General features: G+C 38.9%; 1 protein-coding gene across 1 annotated transcript in view; it reads left to right on the top strand.

Moving 5' to 3' along the window:
* The window catches only part of DCAF10 (DDB1 and CUL4 associated factor 10), a 51917-nt gene extending 49238 nt beyond the window's left edge, over positions 1 to 2679 (top strand). Inside the window, exons 6-7 of the mRNA XM_052645130.1 lie at positions 675 to 820; positions 1816 to 2679. Of these exons, the coding sequence (XP_052501090.1) occupies positions 675 to 820; positions 1816 to 2184 (515 nt within the window). The 3' untranslated portion in view covers positions 2185 to 2679. The remainder of the gene's footprint in view (positions 1 to 674; positions 821 to 1815) is intronic.
* The last annotated feature ends 12417 nt before the right edge of the window (positions 2680 to 15096 follow it).

Here is a 15096-nt window from a genome sequence, read left to right on the forward strand (position 1 = left end):
AGTTGTCCTCTCTTACTTCCAAAATTACAGGTCAATTTGTTGTTTATAGTACTGTCCTAGGGGCTGTAAGTCCTGCTCCTTACATACATCTTTAATCTACATTAAGGCAGTCCTCATGGCTTCCAAGTATTTCTTTCTCTAGACTAGAGAGCAGCAGGTCTTCTGAGATGAGAATTACTTTTCCAGATTCCTTTCATACCACATGACTTTGATTCTTATATAGCTTTCTGAGATGCAGATTCAAATCAAAAGGACTCCTAGTCAGCTTTACTGCCTTGTGAGTGTGTGTGTTAGTCTCTCAGTCATGTCTGACTCTTTGCAACCCCATGGACTATAGCCCACCAGGCTCCTTTGTCCATGGGATTCTCCAAGCAAGAATACTGGAGTGGGTTGCCATTTCCTTCTCCATTACTGCTTTAGTCATAGATTACTGTTGATTCCTGCTGCAGGAACTTGGATTCTTTAGTTCCTGTCATACCCTTTCCCCTACCCACCTCCAGAAACATAGCCCATACACTGAAGGGCACCTCAGTGTATTTACATGTGGTAGCATAAAGGGCAGATGAAGAAATAAGAAAGGCCCGATGGGGTGGCTGCCAGAAATCAAAGCTTTGATGAGCTGCCTTCGTCTTTTAATAATACGAATTCCACATCCTAATATTCTTATATCTCAGGAATTTCACCACGAAATAGTCTTGAAGTCTTAACCCCTGAAGTTCCTGGTGAGAGAGACCGTGGAAACTGCATCACATCCTTACAGCTACACCCAAAAGGCTGGGCCACTCTTCTTCGGTGCTCAAGCAACACTGATGATCAGGAGGTACGGGGCAGCAGCACTGCACCTTCAACGGGGCTGACTGAACAAACTGCCATTGCCATGTGTGCTCATGGTGTCTTTATCCCTTCAAAATCCTTCTTCCTCCTCTCTGGCCTGGGTTTGGCAAGTGGGAGATACTTTAAACCAGTCATCAGCTCAGATTAAGCCCAGTTTAATTCTTGCCTCCTTCAACCTCTTACATGGTAAACCCAGGACTGAGCTAAGCTGACTAAACGGGAGGTTTTGCTAAGTCAATGGAGTATTATGAGTCTCTCTTTTTACAGTGAAGGGGGCCAGGGTTTAATCCCTGGTCAGGGAACTAGACCCTGCATACCACAACTAATATCCTGCATACTGTAACTAAGACCCAGCACAGACAAAAAACAAACAACAACAAAAAAAACCAACAAAGCTTTGGTAAAGGAAGGGATTGAACTGATAACTAGGGGGAAAGGTCTTGTATGATGTTATGATCCTCTTTACTCTGGAAAGCTAGTGTCTTCCAAGAATCTCACTAGCTCCAGAAGCCACAGCTAACAGGAGAGGAGCGTCTTCAAAGTGTGTAGAAGGAGAGGTAGTCTAGGGCTTAGATATCCTAATATCAAGATTGTTGTTACTGTCAGGTGAATTATCACTTTAGAAGTCACAGTGGCCTCGGGGAATCAAATGTGTCACAGTATAGCAATAACCTTGATATGAATGTAGATAAGACAGTGTGGGGCCTACAGATTTTGTTAATTGAGAGAGGGGTAGCATTCATCTGGATGTTTTCTTGCAGCAGGGATGTAGCTGTGGCATTCTGTCTTTGGGGGAAAGAAAGATTATCTGTAGCACTGTTTGGGGCTCTATAACTGTTTTTGAATTAATTTTAGCTGAAGTATAGTTGCTGTACTGCATTATATAAGTTACAGCTGACTACAGTTATTCACAATTTTTAAAGATTATACTCCATTTACGAGGCTCTGTAACTTTGATTTCTCTCTCTTCCCTCCCTCTAGTGGACTTGTGTCTATGAATTCCAAGAAGGAGCACCCGTGAGGCCAGTCGCACCTCGCTGTTCTCTGCGCCTGACTCATTACATTGAAGAAGCCAATGTAGGCAGGGGTTATATCAAAGAACTTTGCTTCAGCCCTGATGGGCGAATGATTTCGTCCCCACATGGATATGGGATTCGCTTGTTGGGGTTTGACAAACAGTGCAGTGAACTTATTGACTGTTTGCCCAAAGAAGCCAGTCCCCTGCGGGTGATCCGTTCTCTGTACTCTCACAATGATGTGGTACTGACAACAAAGTTCTCTCCAACACATTGTCAGATCGCCTCTGGGTGCCTTAGTGGACGGGTTTCTTTGTATCAGCCAAAGTTTTAGGCACAATTTAACGTCAAATAAGCAACTCTACCGGTGTTCGACTTCTATATACTTCAATTTAGGTGAAGTATTTTCTTTTTAGAAGATCTTAAAAGTTTGGGTCAAGATCCTGGTTCTTAGGGGTCCACAGACATGCCTGTGACCTGAGTACTTGATCATCCAGCATCACGAGGCATCGCCAAGTTAGACTCCAGGCAGCAACATCTTTGCAGCGTTCCTCCGCTCCTGCTGACCTGTGCCACTACACTCCAGCTCTGCTCGTAGCTTTGTCAGGTCGCTTTCTTTTAATTCTTTTCTGTTTTTGATTTTGGTGTGAATTTTGTGGACATTTGGCAGGAGTTTTGGTTGGATTAGGAGAAACTTGTGATGCTAGTATTGAATAAAACCCGGAAGTCTGATGTTGGCATACTGGTTGCTAAAAAGAAATTTCATCTTCACTTATCAGTATTCTTGGCCTTTTAAAGTTGCTGTTAGTTTCTCTATAATGAGCACAGATGATGGCATTATCCTTACAACTGTTACAGTCTTGCAGCAAAATGTCTTTTAGGTTTCCTGTCAAAGTTATATTTTTCACCATGAGAGGAATTTTGTTGTGAAATTCTAGAAAAAACATTATCACCTCTCTTTGTAACTTACTGTATTTGTATGAATTTTTAAGTCTACAGCATATGTCCTTAGTTGGTATTTTGTTCCTGTCAACAGCATTAGAAAAGAAAAGAGAGGAAGGAATGGGCTTGGGTCATTTCTATTGTATGAAGAGGATTTATTTATTAAATTAGTATACTGTCTGTCTGTCACAGAGTGATGAGAACAATGTAGCTTAGATTTTGTTTCCTCCACCAGATTATTTGAATCACACAGAGTGACAGGTGGAGGGAAAATTGAGAGTAAAGAGAGTTGTGTTTTTCCCATTTTCCTTGAGTTCAACTCTTACTATTAATGAAGAGAGAACTTCCGTTTGTTTTCAAGCTGTTGTCATGACTGTGGCAGTCAGTGACTTGGTTGTCAAGACCTTTTGTTGTGTTTTGTTATGGAACACAGCAAGTAAAAAGCATCATGCAAGGGCCAGGCATAAGGCTGACTACTCTGCTGATGCAGGCAGCTTTCTTCTAGTCTTCTCTGCTTTGAATTGGATTGTCTTTAGAGGAGATTTTGCCAGAGGTTAGAGTAATTTGAGCCATATGCTAGTTTTTTCCCTCTTAGAACACACTCTCTTAGGCCAGTGGCTCTCAAACATTTAGGGTGCATTATAATCATTGATGTGAAAGTTTCTCAGTCGTGTCCAACTCTTTGTGACCCCAGTGGACTACTTCATGGAATTCTCCAGGCCAGAATACTGGAGTGGGTAGCCTTTCTCTTCTCCAATAATCATTGAGGAGCTTGTGAAAAATAGAGAAATCTGACCCTCACCTTAGGAGGTTCTGATTCAGCCTGGGAGAGGACAGGAATCTGTATTTTTAACAGTAACCCAAAATAATTTATATTCAGATGGTTCCTAGATCATGGCTTGAAACATTACTACCTTAAACATCAGTAAATATTTCTGTACCCATCCGGTGCTTACCACAACTCCCAGAAAGTGTTTTGATAATTAAAAAAAGAAGCAAATGAAAGCAATTTTAGAGGTCTTAAAATGGACACAATCTCATTATTTGATGAATGTAGAAGTTAAGTGACTTAGCTAAGGTCATCCTGCAAAATTAGTGGCAGAGCCAGGACTTGAATTCAGGTCTCTCCATTCCTTGCTCAGGGCAATTTCTACTGTATTATGCTGGCTGTTAAAGATTTATAAACAGTTTTTTTTGTCTTTAAGTTGTATTACTGTGGATACCCTTAAACTGGCCAATAGATTGAAAAAGAAAGGCATGACAGTATTGATGCTGAGAATTCTAGCGATAAGGAGAAACTGTTTTAAATCTTATAGAAATATTTAAGCAACCCAAATGCATGAATAAAAAGGACATTTTTTGTAGAATCTACCAGACAGTCATTTACACACATAGAGGTTACATCTCACTTAGATAATGTTGGCTCTAGGACAAATTTTAAAAATTAGATTTTTTTTTACCATGGTTGTTAAAATAAAAATTGTAAATTTTTTTAGTCATCATAAAAAATACACAGTGAAAAACAAGTGTGCCATAAACTTTTTAAGAAATACATATTTAAAAGAAAATAAAGTTTTGGAGACAAAAATACCTAATGCTGATAGTAAAAATAAGCTACTAAGTACCGTGGTTATAAGAAATTTCTATATATTGCATCTCCTTTGGAGAGCACTCCATGCTGGGCCCAAATGTTGCCCAACTCTAAATTTCAGTACATGATTCTTAAATCACCATAGAATATCTATCATATGTCAAATAATATACATACTTTACTACTAACCTTCACAAAAACTGCAAGGTAGGTGACGTGAGCACCAATTTACTGTGGAGGAAATGGAGACTTAGGTTAAATGATTTGCCCTGAGCACAGAGCTGACAGGTATTGGATTTCAAACCCAGTGTCTTAGTTCCCAGCCTGTGCTTCCTACCCAACCATTTACCCTTTAGTTTGTAAAGGATGGTGAACTGGCCTATTAATTTATCTATTTAACACCCTCTGGAAGTCTTTTATTAACAGAGCTGGCTTATCTTCTTTACTATGCAAAAGAACATTTACAAGATTGACAATTTCCATTAGAATTAGTGCCATAAACTGCAGGGTGTACACACAGTCCATACCTAACTAAAAACCCTCAAGTAGGATAAATAACTATAAAGAAAAATGGAGGATTAATAGCCTTGTACAGAGTCACACAGATGAGAATGAAAAATTAATAGCCAGCAAACTCAGTAAAATTTTTGTCTTCTCTGAGGTATAGAAGGAAAGTGAAGTCACTTAGTCGTGTCCTACTCTTTGCGACCCCATGGACTATAGCCTACCAGGTTCCTCCGTCCATGGGATTTTCCAGGCAAGAGTACTAGAGTGGGTTGCCACTTCCTTCTCCAGGGGATCTTCCTGACCCAGGGATCAAACCTGGATCTTCCGCATTGCAGGCAGATGCTTTACCTTCTGAGCCACCAGGGAAGCCCCCTCTGAGGCATGATCATGATCAAAAAGCCATCAGGTAATATTAAGAAATTAAAGGGCATCAGAAATGCTATACTATTAATATTGGGGGAGATTACACTTAAAATTTTGAGGTCCCATTTCACTTACAGTATAAAGTCTAATCTGGTGTTTTTAACTCAAAATTTTTAGTTATTTTTATTCATAATTGGTAAATATAATTGATAAGTAGTATAATTGTTGGTAAGTATAGTATAAATTATACTTCTGTTTTTAAAAGCTTTCTGCATAGTATATTTATGGCAAAGCTATGTTGAATGACTTTAAGAACATCAACTCCACAGTAGTTCTTTACTTTCAATTGTGAAAATGAAATGGCTGATGCAGAAGAGACCTGTATTTTAATCTTTTGAAAATGTCTGTGGTCTTTTTTTCTCAGAAGCCCAAAGAGCATGTGTATTTTGTTGTTTCTCCTTGTTGCATCCCTGAAGAGAGGCTATACCAAAAACTTTAGGAAAGCATGGAAAAGGTCAATCACCTGTTCCCCACTCCTATATCTAGAACCAGGATCGCATCACATCATTGTTAAAGCTGTTTTCTAGAAAGTGCAATATAGGAAAAACACTCAGAGAATCTTTTAGGAGGCTAGTGTTTCCCATACTAGAATATGTGGTCTTGGCATCCGTAAGTATCTGTTAAGCTTGTGTTTAACAAGATAAATAGTCTGATAACTTACTGATGACAATCATCCCCATTTAATGACCAGCAGTCATTGAGAGCTATGAAAATTCACTCAGTAACACGATGTGGGTTATGAAGAAAAGCATATATATTAATTTTGGGATAAATAATGCATATCTCTTTAAGTGCCAAAATTTAAAACTTGTAATTATTTTTGATGCAAGTCTTTCAGACATGTCAGTATACCTTACCTGCCTTCTTAAACAGCATGCTCAGTATAATTCACTTTTTCATGATGAAAAGTAAGTTATATTCATGTGTTATTACAAATATCTAATGAGCTCTGATGTATGTAAAATACTTCATAAATTGTAAAGGGCTATAACAAATTGATATTATTATAAAGTGATTCCCTCAGCCCCAAGGTATATATAATCATTTGCCTCAGATTGCTGGTGTGTTTTTTTTAATTTAAAAAATTTTATGTCTGCTAAGCAGTTTGTTTTGCTTATATAGTGGTTTCCTACTACACTTATCAATACACCTGCTTCTAACAGGCTCCCCACTTCCTTCTAATACGCTGTGTTCATCTGTTACGCGCTGGGAGGTGAGATAACCAAGTCTGCTTAGTGTTTAAAGAGCTGGATGAGCTCTGGGTGCACAATCTATGAGACAGTTTTTTTGGTTGCTCACCACCTTCCTGACAGTTTCACAACAACCTTCTGAAGTTCCCAGTTAAAGCCCAAGCTAGTGATTTTCTTCAGTTGCCACTTAGTAAAATACTACAAAAGCTAAAGATGCTGCTATATTAAGGAAAGCGATGTACCAAAGTACAGGGAAGGGAAAACAAAGGCTCTGTATTTGCACAGGAGTCTTTCATGCTTTGAAGAAAAAAGAAGAGTGCAGAGTGAAAAAATAAAAATCCAGGTAGACTTAAGAGTATCCTTGATGCCGTTAAATTTTGTCGATAACTATTAAAATATATGGTTATCACATTGTACAAACAGTTTAATCTCAGTGCAAAATGAGATTGTACTGAAATTTATAACCTAAACACAATTCTGAAGAATTTCTCCCATTCAAATGATACGAAATTATTATCAACAAGAAAGTCTTAAGTTTACCTGTGTGCTTTTTCAGTTGTAAATGAATTAATGATGGAAAAATGGATTTTATTAATGGATTTTATCAAAAGCTCCAAGGAATATATCTCCCATGCACATACTCTCCTCTATGTATGTGTATATAAATGTCAGTATAAATGAAAATGCCAGAGATAATAAAATAACTTTTAAAGTTTAAATCTGGTCCAAAATACTTACAAAAGAATTTTCAGCTTTCCTGAGTTTTTTCCCTTATTTAGATTTCGGTTTTTACATAAAGGTTGAATATTTGAATTTTCTTTTAAATTTCACTGCATCTTCTATTTCTTAACCATGCTTTCTGAAAATCTTAGATTTAACACTTTCAGGAAATTTAGATTGTCCCAGATAATATGCCAAACACCACAAAGTTTTCTCACTAGATTCTTACACCAAACTGTAAGCTCCTTGAGGGCAGGGACTTTTTATTCCCAGTGCCCAGCAGGATTAATCAAATTGAATGTTGGATGAATCAAATTCACCATATGTGTCCTCACGTTCCCATGAAGCCAGAATTTTGATGTGTAAATTATTCAGTACTACAGAGGTCCATCATTTATTATAATGAACAGACTATTCATTGGAGTAAGGTTTTTTCCTGACAGTAGGTCAGAAAAACCAAGCATTTCTCATTGTTCTGGGAAACTGCAAAATTCAGTTTTTCATTCAACAAACATGTGACTCCCTACCAGATGCCTAGTCTAGCTCAAGGGACAAAGATAACTAAGGTTTTGGTATTCCATAACTGCAGGTGACACAGACTTAGACCCAGGGCTGGCTTCATGGGTACGTGACCTATGCAGTCACAAGGGCCCTTTACTAAGAAAAGCCTCAAGCTTAGTTTATTGCTCTGCTGAAGCAATCTTGACATTCTTAATATTTTGAACATGGGGCCTGCATTTTTATTTTGCACTGGGCTCACAAATTATGTAGCTGGTCCTGCTTGGACAGTATCATTTTGACCTGGTGAAAACAATAAGCATTAGAGTACCTTTTATCTACCTTCTAGTAAAGATATTCACAGTCACTGAAAACTAGCTATAAAATAATTTAGTAACTTCTCATATCTAAAATTGAAATAAAACTTCCTTCTTCCCACAAAGTTTCTTAACAGATCAAATGTTATTCATTTCAGAATTAGAAAAGCTTTCTATAAACCTATTAATAGGTTTTTACCTTTTCTGAGTTTTCAAATGGATGGTAGAATTGTAGGTGAACTCATCTACATACATAGCTACATACAATTTTAAGGTTTTTAATGTTTTATTAATATATGCATTGAATAGTTAAGTCTACCTCATAATGTGCTTTAAAAAAATGCTACTTTGAAACATCTGACACACCTTTTGTGTGTCTTTTAACCTATTTAAAAGATTGATAGCAAACGTGGATTTAGTATTAGTGTGAAAACTTTTGTTTACATTTTGTTGTTCATTTTTAGACCAGAATCAACCATAAGGCTATGACTGAGGCAGTGGTGCTTCTTGTTAGTGGTATTCTAAACTTTTTTGATCATGTAACTCCTAACAGAAAAAGTTAAGAGAAGACACTCTAAATTTTGGTTATTTGCAAATTATATACATTATACTCATCTATTACATACATCATAAAACATGTATAAAGGAAACTTTAGAAGGATCAGTTCAGTCGCTCAGTCGTGTCTGACTCTTTGGGACCCCATGAATTGCAGCATGCCAGGCCTCCCTGTCCATCACCAACTCTTGGAGTCTATCCAAACCCATGTCCATCGAGTCGGTGATACCATCCAGCCATCTCATCCTCTGTCGTCCCCTTCTCCTCCTGCCCCCAATCCCTCCCAGCATCAGGGTCTTTTCCAATGAGTCAACTCTTTGCATGAGGAGGCCAAAGTACTGGAGTTTCAGCTTCAAAAAATCAAAGTTCTACATTACCTCCTGCACTTTCATGGTTCACCTTGTCTTTCCACTGGTGTATGCACGCTTCACTTTGTGAAGGCTGCTACTGTAAATCACAGAACTGGCATTTTACACTGAAAACACATTTATTAAGATCTGAATCATTCACATCTGTTCACTAAAGTTCTGCCCATTTACAAGTTTATTCAATATGAATGTGTCATAAATTATTTACTCTGAAAATTATACCAATAGCATAGTTGATAATATTTTGTCAAGCTGTATACAGTCATTAGTTCTCGTACAAATTTAGAATGTTTATTTTTCACACTGCTCCCTAGAATGACATCTTTTATTATTTAATAGTGTGATTGACAGTTCAGTTTGCCATACTGTTTTAAATTTACTAGAAAAATGACAGTCCTACTCGGGATGCTAACTTTTGGTAAGTCATTGAAAAGGAAAATAGAGTGAATCTCCTTCAGTTCAGATTATTTTGAGAAATTAATCATTCTTTAGATAATTTAACCATAGCATTAATGATCACTATTTCAATTATTCCTGAAACATGACTGATACAGATTTAAATATAATTTAAATAGAAGAGATTTGGCATTCATTAATACTAAAGAACTATTTATATTCATTTCCTATTACTGATATAACAAATTTCCAAAAACTTAATGGTTAAGAAATTTCCTTCTAGGCCCTTCCCTTCCGGCAGAGAACATGAAAAGTGGTGCAGGCATTAGTATCACAAGGAGGGCTTGTTAAAAGATGGCTAGGCTGACACCCAAGGATGTTGACTTCACAGGTCTGGGGTGGGAGCCCCTATATTGTATTTCTAGCCAGTTCCCTGTTGATGCTGTAGATCCAGGACTACAGTTTGAGAACCAGGGATATAGAAAATGTATAGTTTAGTTTAGGTTTAGTTTTTTCATGTATGACAGTTCCATGAATCTCTGTGAAGATAAAGAAAGCCAGTTTGGAGAATATCTTAAGTTTGGAGGTTGAGAGAGGGATAACCATGCTTCCCGTTAGCTACAGTGTCCTCTTTCAGCAAGAGCTAGAGCTAAGACTTCCCTTTTTTCAAATGGTATTTACGTTACTGAGCAGTTAATTATGCTAAGATCATCTTATCTTCTCACGAACAGACCTGGTGCTATGTGTCCTGTCTTCTAACTACATGAGAGGAGTCACTACAGAAACACAGGGAGCTCCAAACAGCTTACAACAGCTGCAGACAGGATAACAGTCCAGAACAGGGGTAGAAGCTCTGACCAGAGCACAGACCACTCAGAACAGCTTTTAAACCCTTTTTGGCGGGTGGGGGATGGATGGCTGTTTCTTTTGAAAGCTATTTAAATTATGGGTACATGAACCTGCTCTGTTTACATTAACTTGCAAAAGCCCATCACTATAAAAGATTAGTTTTGGGGTAAAATGAAGAATCCAAATTTTGTTCTACAAGGATTACTTTCTTAAATACAAAGTGTCTGATCTGTTCTGAGCTATTACCTTAGAGATTTTGTGTGTGTATACAATAAACATTTGTACAAAAGAACAACTTCATGGCCTTTATTAAAAGTTGCAGAGTACTGGCAGGAAAACCATGATGCCCACCTACCTCAGTCACTTCAGGTGTGAGTAAACCACTCACTTTTGGGGTAGTCTTAAGGAAAACATCAGCTTATTACCAGCCCTGTCCCAATCTGGCATGTGTTCTGGGCTTGAGGAGAGGGAGCTGGTGGCCACTACATCATTAGTAGGACTAGTGGGAAGGTTAAGTTAGTAATATGCCATAGGCTTGTGTTCCCCTCCAGCAGGTATTTCTATGTGGTGTCCAGACTTCACAGCAATCTAAGAATTAGTAGTATACTAAAAAAACTGAATCGAGTCTCTCAGTATGTGCTGACATCAAATACTGTGATAACACCCTAATGATTTTTCTTAACATTATGAGATGTTCAAAACATACAGGAAGGTTGGAACAATTTTACAGGGAATATATGTTTACCAAGACTCAACTGTCAACACTTTACTAAGCTTGTTATATCAGTTATCCAATAGTCTATCCACCTATCAATCCATCTTCATTTTTGATGTTTATTTTCATGAATGAATTGCAGTTATCTACACCCATCCTTCTAAACCTCCTCAGCAATACATAACTAAAGTTCAGTATTTTTCTTTTGTTGTAAAACTTCCATACAGTGAAGTGCACAAATATTAATGGTACTTTTGCTAAGTTTAGGCAAATGCATACACCTATATAACCCACACCCCTATTCAAAATATTATTTACCATCACCCCAGAAAGTTCCTGCATGTCCCTTCCCAGAGACCACCACTTTTTTTCCCTACCAGACTTCCCTGTTCTAGAACTTCACGTAAATGGACTCAGACATTATGTATTCCCCATGATAATTTTTAGGAGACAAATTCCTAAGAAATTCACAGTGTCTCTGAAACAGGGAGAATAGTGATACAGACAACATCTGGGATCAGATTCTAATGCATTCACTGAGCAGGTATTAGAGCCTCTACTCTGTGGATACAGAGATCAGACAGATAATCTCTACCCTCAAGGAGTTCACACTGTTTTGAGGGGATACATCCTGGTCAGAGTCCTGGAGTTGAGACAGTCATCATGTGCCACAGAAGGAGACCTAATACAGTCTGGGAACCAGTAGGGAATCAAGGGAAATTTAATGTTGTTGACTCATTGGAAAAGACCCTGATGCTGGGAGGGATTGGGGGCAGGAGGAGAAGGGGACGACAGAGGATGAGATGGCTGGATGGCATCACTGACTCGATGGACGTGAGTCTGAGGGAACTCCGGGAGTTGGTGATGGACAGGGAGGCCTGGCGTGCTGCGATTCATGGGGTCGCAAAGAGTCGGACACGACTGAGCAACTGAACTTACCTAGGAACTTGTCTCAAGGCAAGAACTTGTCTCTGTATTATCCGCAATTCTAGAATCTTGTAACTCAAAATGATTTGTCCTTAAAAGGGCAGTTTTACAGTACTGAGATGTCAGGCATTCTGCCAAAGAAACTATAAAAGTTACAAACTGATATTGGGGTTACTGTTTTCTCTAGTTTGAATTGATATAAACTCAGATGCTGTATTCAGCATTGCTTCCAAATGTAAAAACACCGTGCTTTTCTGTTCCTGGACCACAAGTGGCAGAAGTTTTGAAGGGCTCCAAACAGCAACAGCAAAGCTTTAAATCTTCCTGGATTTTTCCTTAGCTTTCTCAAGGTTTATCACACCCATTATATCTCCAAGTTTAGGTCCTCACTTCCTAACTCATTTTCACTCATTACCTTCAAATTTTACACACAAATTACAAATGAAAGGTACTTGGATCCCTTATATACCAACTTTCCCCTATGGCTGTTTTCTAGTGGGGAAATATGAGGGGAGCCTAAGAAAATGTGATGGTATTGAAATTTGATTAATCACTCTTGTTCCAGCAAAGTATGACAGGGATAAGCAGTTTGGAAGCTTCTTTTATCCAAAGGGAAAGGAGAAAGCTATACACCAGGAGCCACCTATTGCTACAGATATGATGACCCTTGTAAGAAATTAGTTTCTTTTTCCTATCATTTGAAACAAAAAGTTAGCTAGCATCTCAGTGTAACTAAATGCATTCCCCTTTTTTGGTGTACTGTGTCAGGAGCAAGTCACTGCTGACTAATGACTGAAGAGAACTTGAACTGAATGTTGATGGTAAAAGGAAAACCAACTACTGAGGTGGTCTGCTTTAAACAAGTCATGGCACTTCTATAGTAACAAAGCAGCCATCAATGACAAACTAATTTTAAGGAATACTTTCTTCTTGCCCTTCTCAGTCAGCTTGACTCAGCTGAGTTCCACAATTCACAAACAGCTGCAAGAACAGAAAAATGAAGTGCCTGTACACTAGAATCCTGACTCAAGCAGACTTGTCTCATTGGCTGGATAGAGTAAAGGATAGCAGAATGTATAACTGAATCATTTTCCTATACACCTGAAACACAATACTGGAAATCGACTATACTCATATATTAAAAAAAATTAAAAGGATAACTAAGCATTAAAGGTAAAGGAGAGGAAAAAAGAATCATCATTTAGCACATGTATGTTATAGCCTGAAGGTTCGTGTCCCCCAACCTTGTATATGGCAGTCTTGACCCCCACTGTGATGGTATTTGGAGGGCAGTCTGTGGAGAGGATTACATTTAGATGAGGTCACGAGGGTCTCTCTCTTCCATGTGATGACACAGAAGTCTGTACACTAAGAGGCCTCTCATGGGGAACCAAATCTGCCAGCACCTTGATTTTGAACTTTCCAGCATCTGGAACTGATGTCTGTTGATTAAGCTATTTGTTGTTGTTTAGTTGCCCAGTCGTGTCCACCTCTTTTGAGACCACATGAACTTGCAGCCCGCCAGGCTCCTCTGTCCATGGGATTCTCCAGGCAAGAATACTGGAGTGGCTTGCTATCTCATTCTCCAGGGGATCTTCCCAACCCAGGGATCAAATGCACAACTGCATTGGCAAGAGGATTCTTTACCACTGAGCCACCAGGGAAACCCCTTAAGCCATTTAGTCTATGTTATTTAATTATGGCAGCCTGAGTAGTGTTAAAATGTTTCTGACAACTTCTATGACCCATCAAGGAATGAAAGTCAGACAGGATATTCCAGGATGTTGTGATGCTGAATATTCATACGTCCCTTCACTCTCCTGATTCTTAAAAGAAGTATTTATCAGACATCTACCAGGTATAAAGCACTGTGCCAGGCACTTGAAACTGTGGAACACTAGATCAGAGTCTCTGCCTTGTGGAGCTGACATTTGAAAAGCTAAAGTCGCTCATGTCCAACTCTGCGACCCCATGAACGGTAGCCTACCAGGCTCCTCTGTCCACGGGATTTTCCAGGCAAGAGTACTGTCGAAGTGGGGTGCCATTTCCTTCTCCAGGGGATCTTCCCGACCCGGGGATCGAACCCGGGTTCTCCGGCATTGCAGGCAGGTTTTCCCGTCTGAGCCACCAGGCTAAGGCATCAAATAATGACAATATAAATAAAATAGGTAAACAGCACAGGAATACGGTACCACAAGAGTATGTAAGAGGGGAATCTGAATTGGTCCTTAAGTGTAAGCTGGCAACCCCAAGGAAGTGACATCTGAGCTGAGATCTGGAGGCAATCAGCAGGACTTACTGAGTGAACCAGTACAGCGGGACTCCGCATGGGCAAGGCTGGGAGACCAGAGAGTACAAAAGTCCCCACTGGCTGGGCAGGGCAGTTTTAGCTGCAGATGACAACAAGGGAGACAGGGCCTGGATCACCTGATCTGAAAAAAATACAGAAATATGAAGAATGGACTGAAGGCAGAGGAGAACCTTGATAGATCCTATCTTATCCATTTCTACTTCAGAATCAGATACAGTCATCTGCAGAAAAAGCTCCCTACTGGAAACTAGATTCTGAAGGAAGTAAGCTGGGATCAGCCTTTGGAGACTGGGAGGTGCTGCAGCTGCAGACCTCCCCAGACCCCCAACCCCAAGTCACAGTGTGAGAAATGCTCTCTACTCCCCTCACTCTGCAGGCAGTTTACAATGACATTTCATCAGAGGACGTGCTGAACACCCCTTTTATCAATTCTAGAGTTCAGGATATTCACTTTTATGATAAACTTCTTTAAAAATTCTAAAACTGGAATGTTTTAGAATAATTATTAATGTATGGCAACTGCTTCCTCTTCTGGTGGCCCCTCATCAGGCAAGCTCAACTATCCCTAGGGTCAGGGAGTGCCTTACAATTTAATGTGTAAACCAACAGCTCATATGATTTCACAGTCTCCTAACAGAAACAAGCAAAATGAAAAGCAGATATAAAAAGCTCAGAAAGCACCAATATCCAGACCATTTAGCTTGGGAATAAGCATGACCTGAAGATACATTATTATAATACAAAGTATTAATAAGCTGAATTTACCAAGACAGATTTTACTCAGTAAGGGAAAAGTTTATTTGGAAAAAGCCTTTAAAAAAAAAATGCTTTGCAGTCAACCTATTTGGAAAAGAAACTTATTCATAACTTTTCTCGACCAAACAAAATGGATCAATGAAGAACTGTTTTAGCTACAAAGTTATGAGGTGGAGTCAC

The sequence above is a fragment of the Budorcas taxicolor genome, chromosome 8, assembly GCF_023091745.1.
Source record: "Budorcas taxicolor isolate Tak-1 chromosome 8, Takin1.1, whole genome shotgun sequence".
Taxonomy (NCBI): domain Eukaryota; kingdom Metazoa; phylum Chordata; class Mammalia; order Artiodactyla; family Bovidae; genus Budorcas; species Budorcas taxicolor.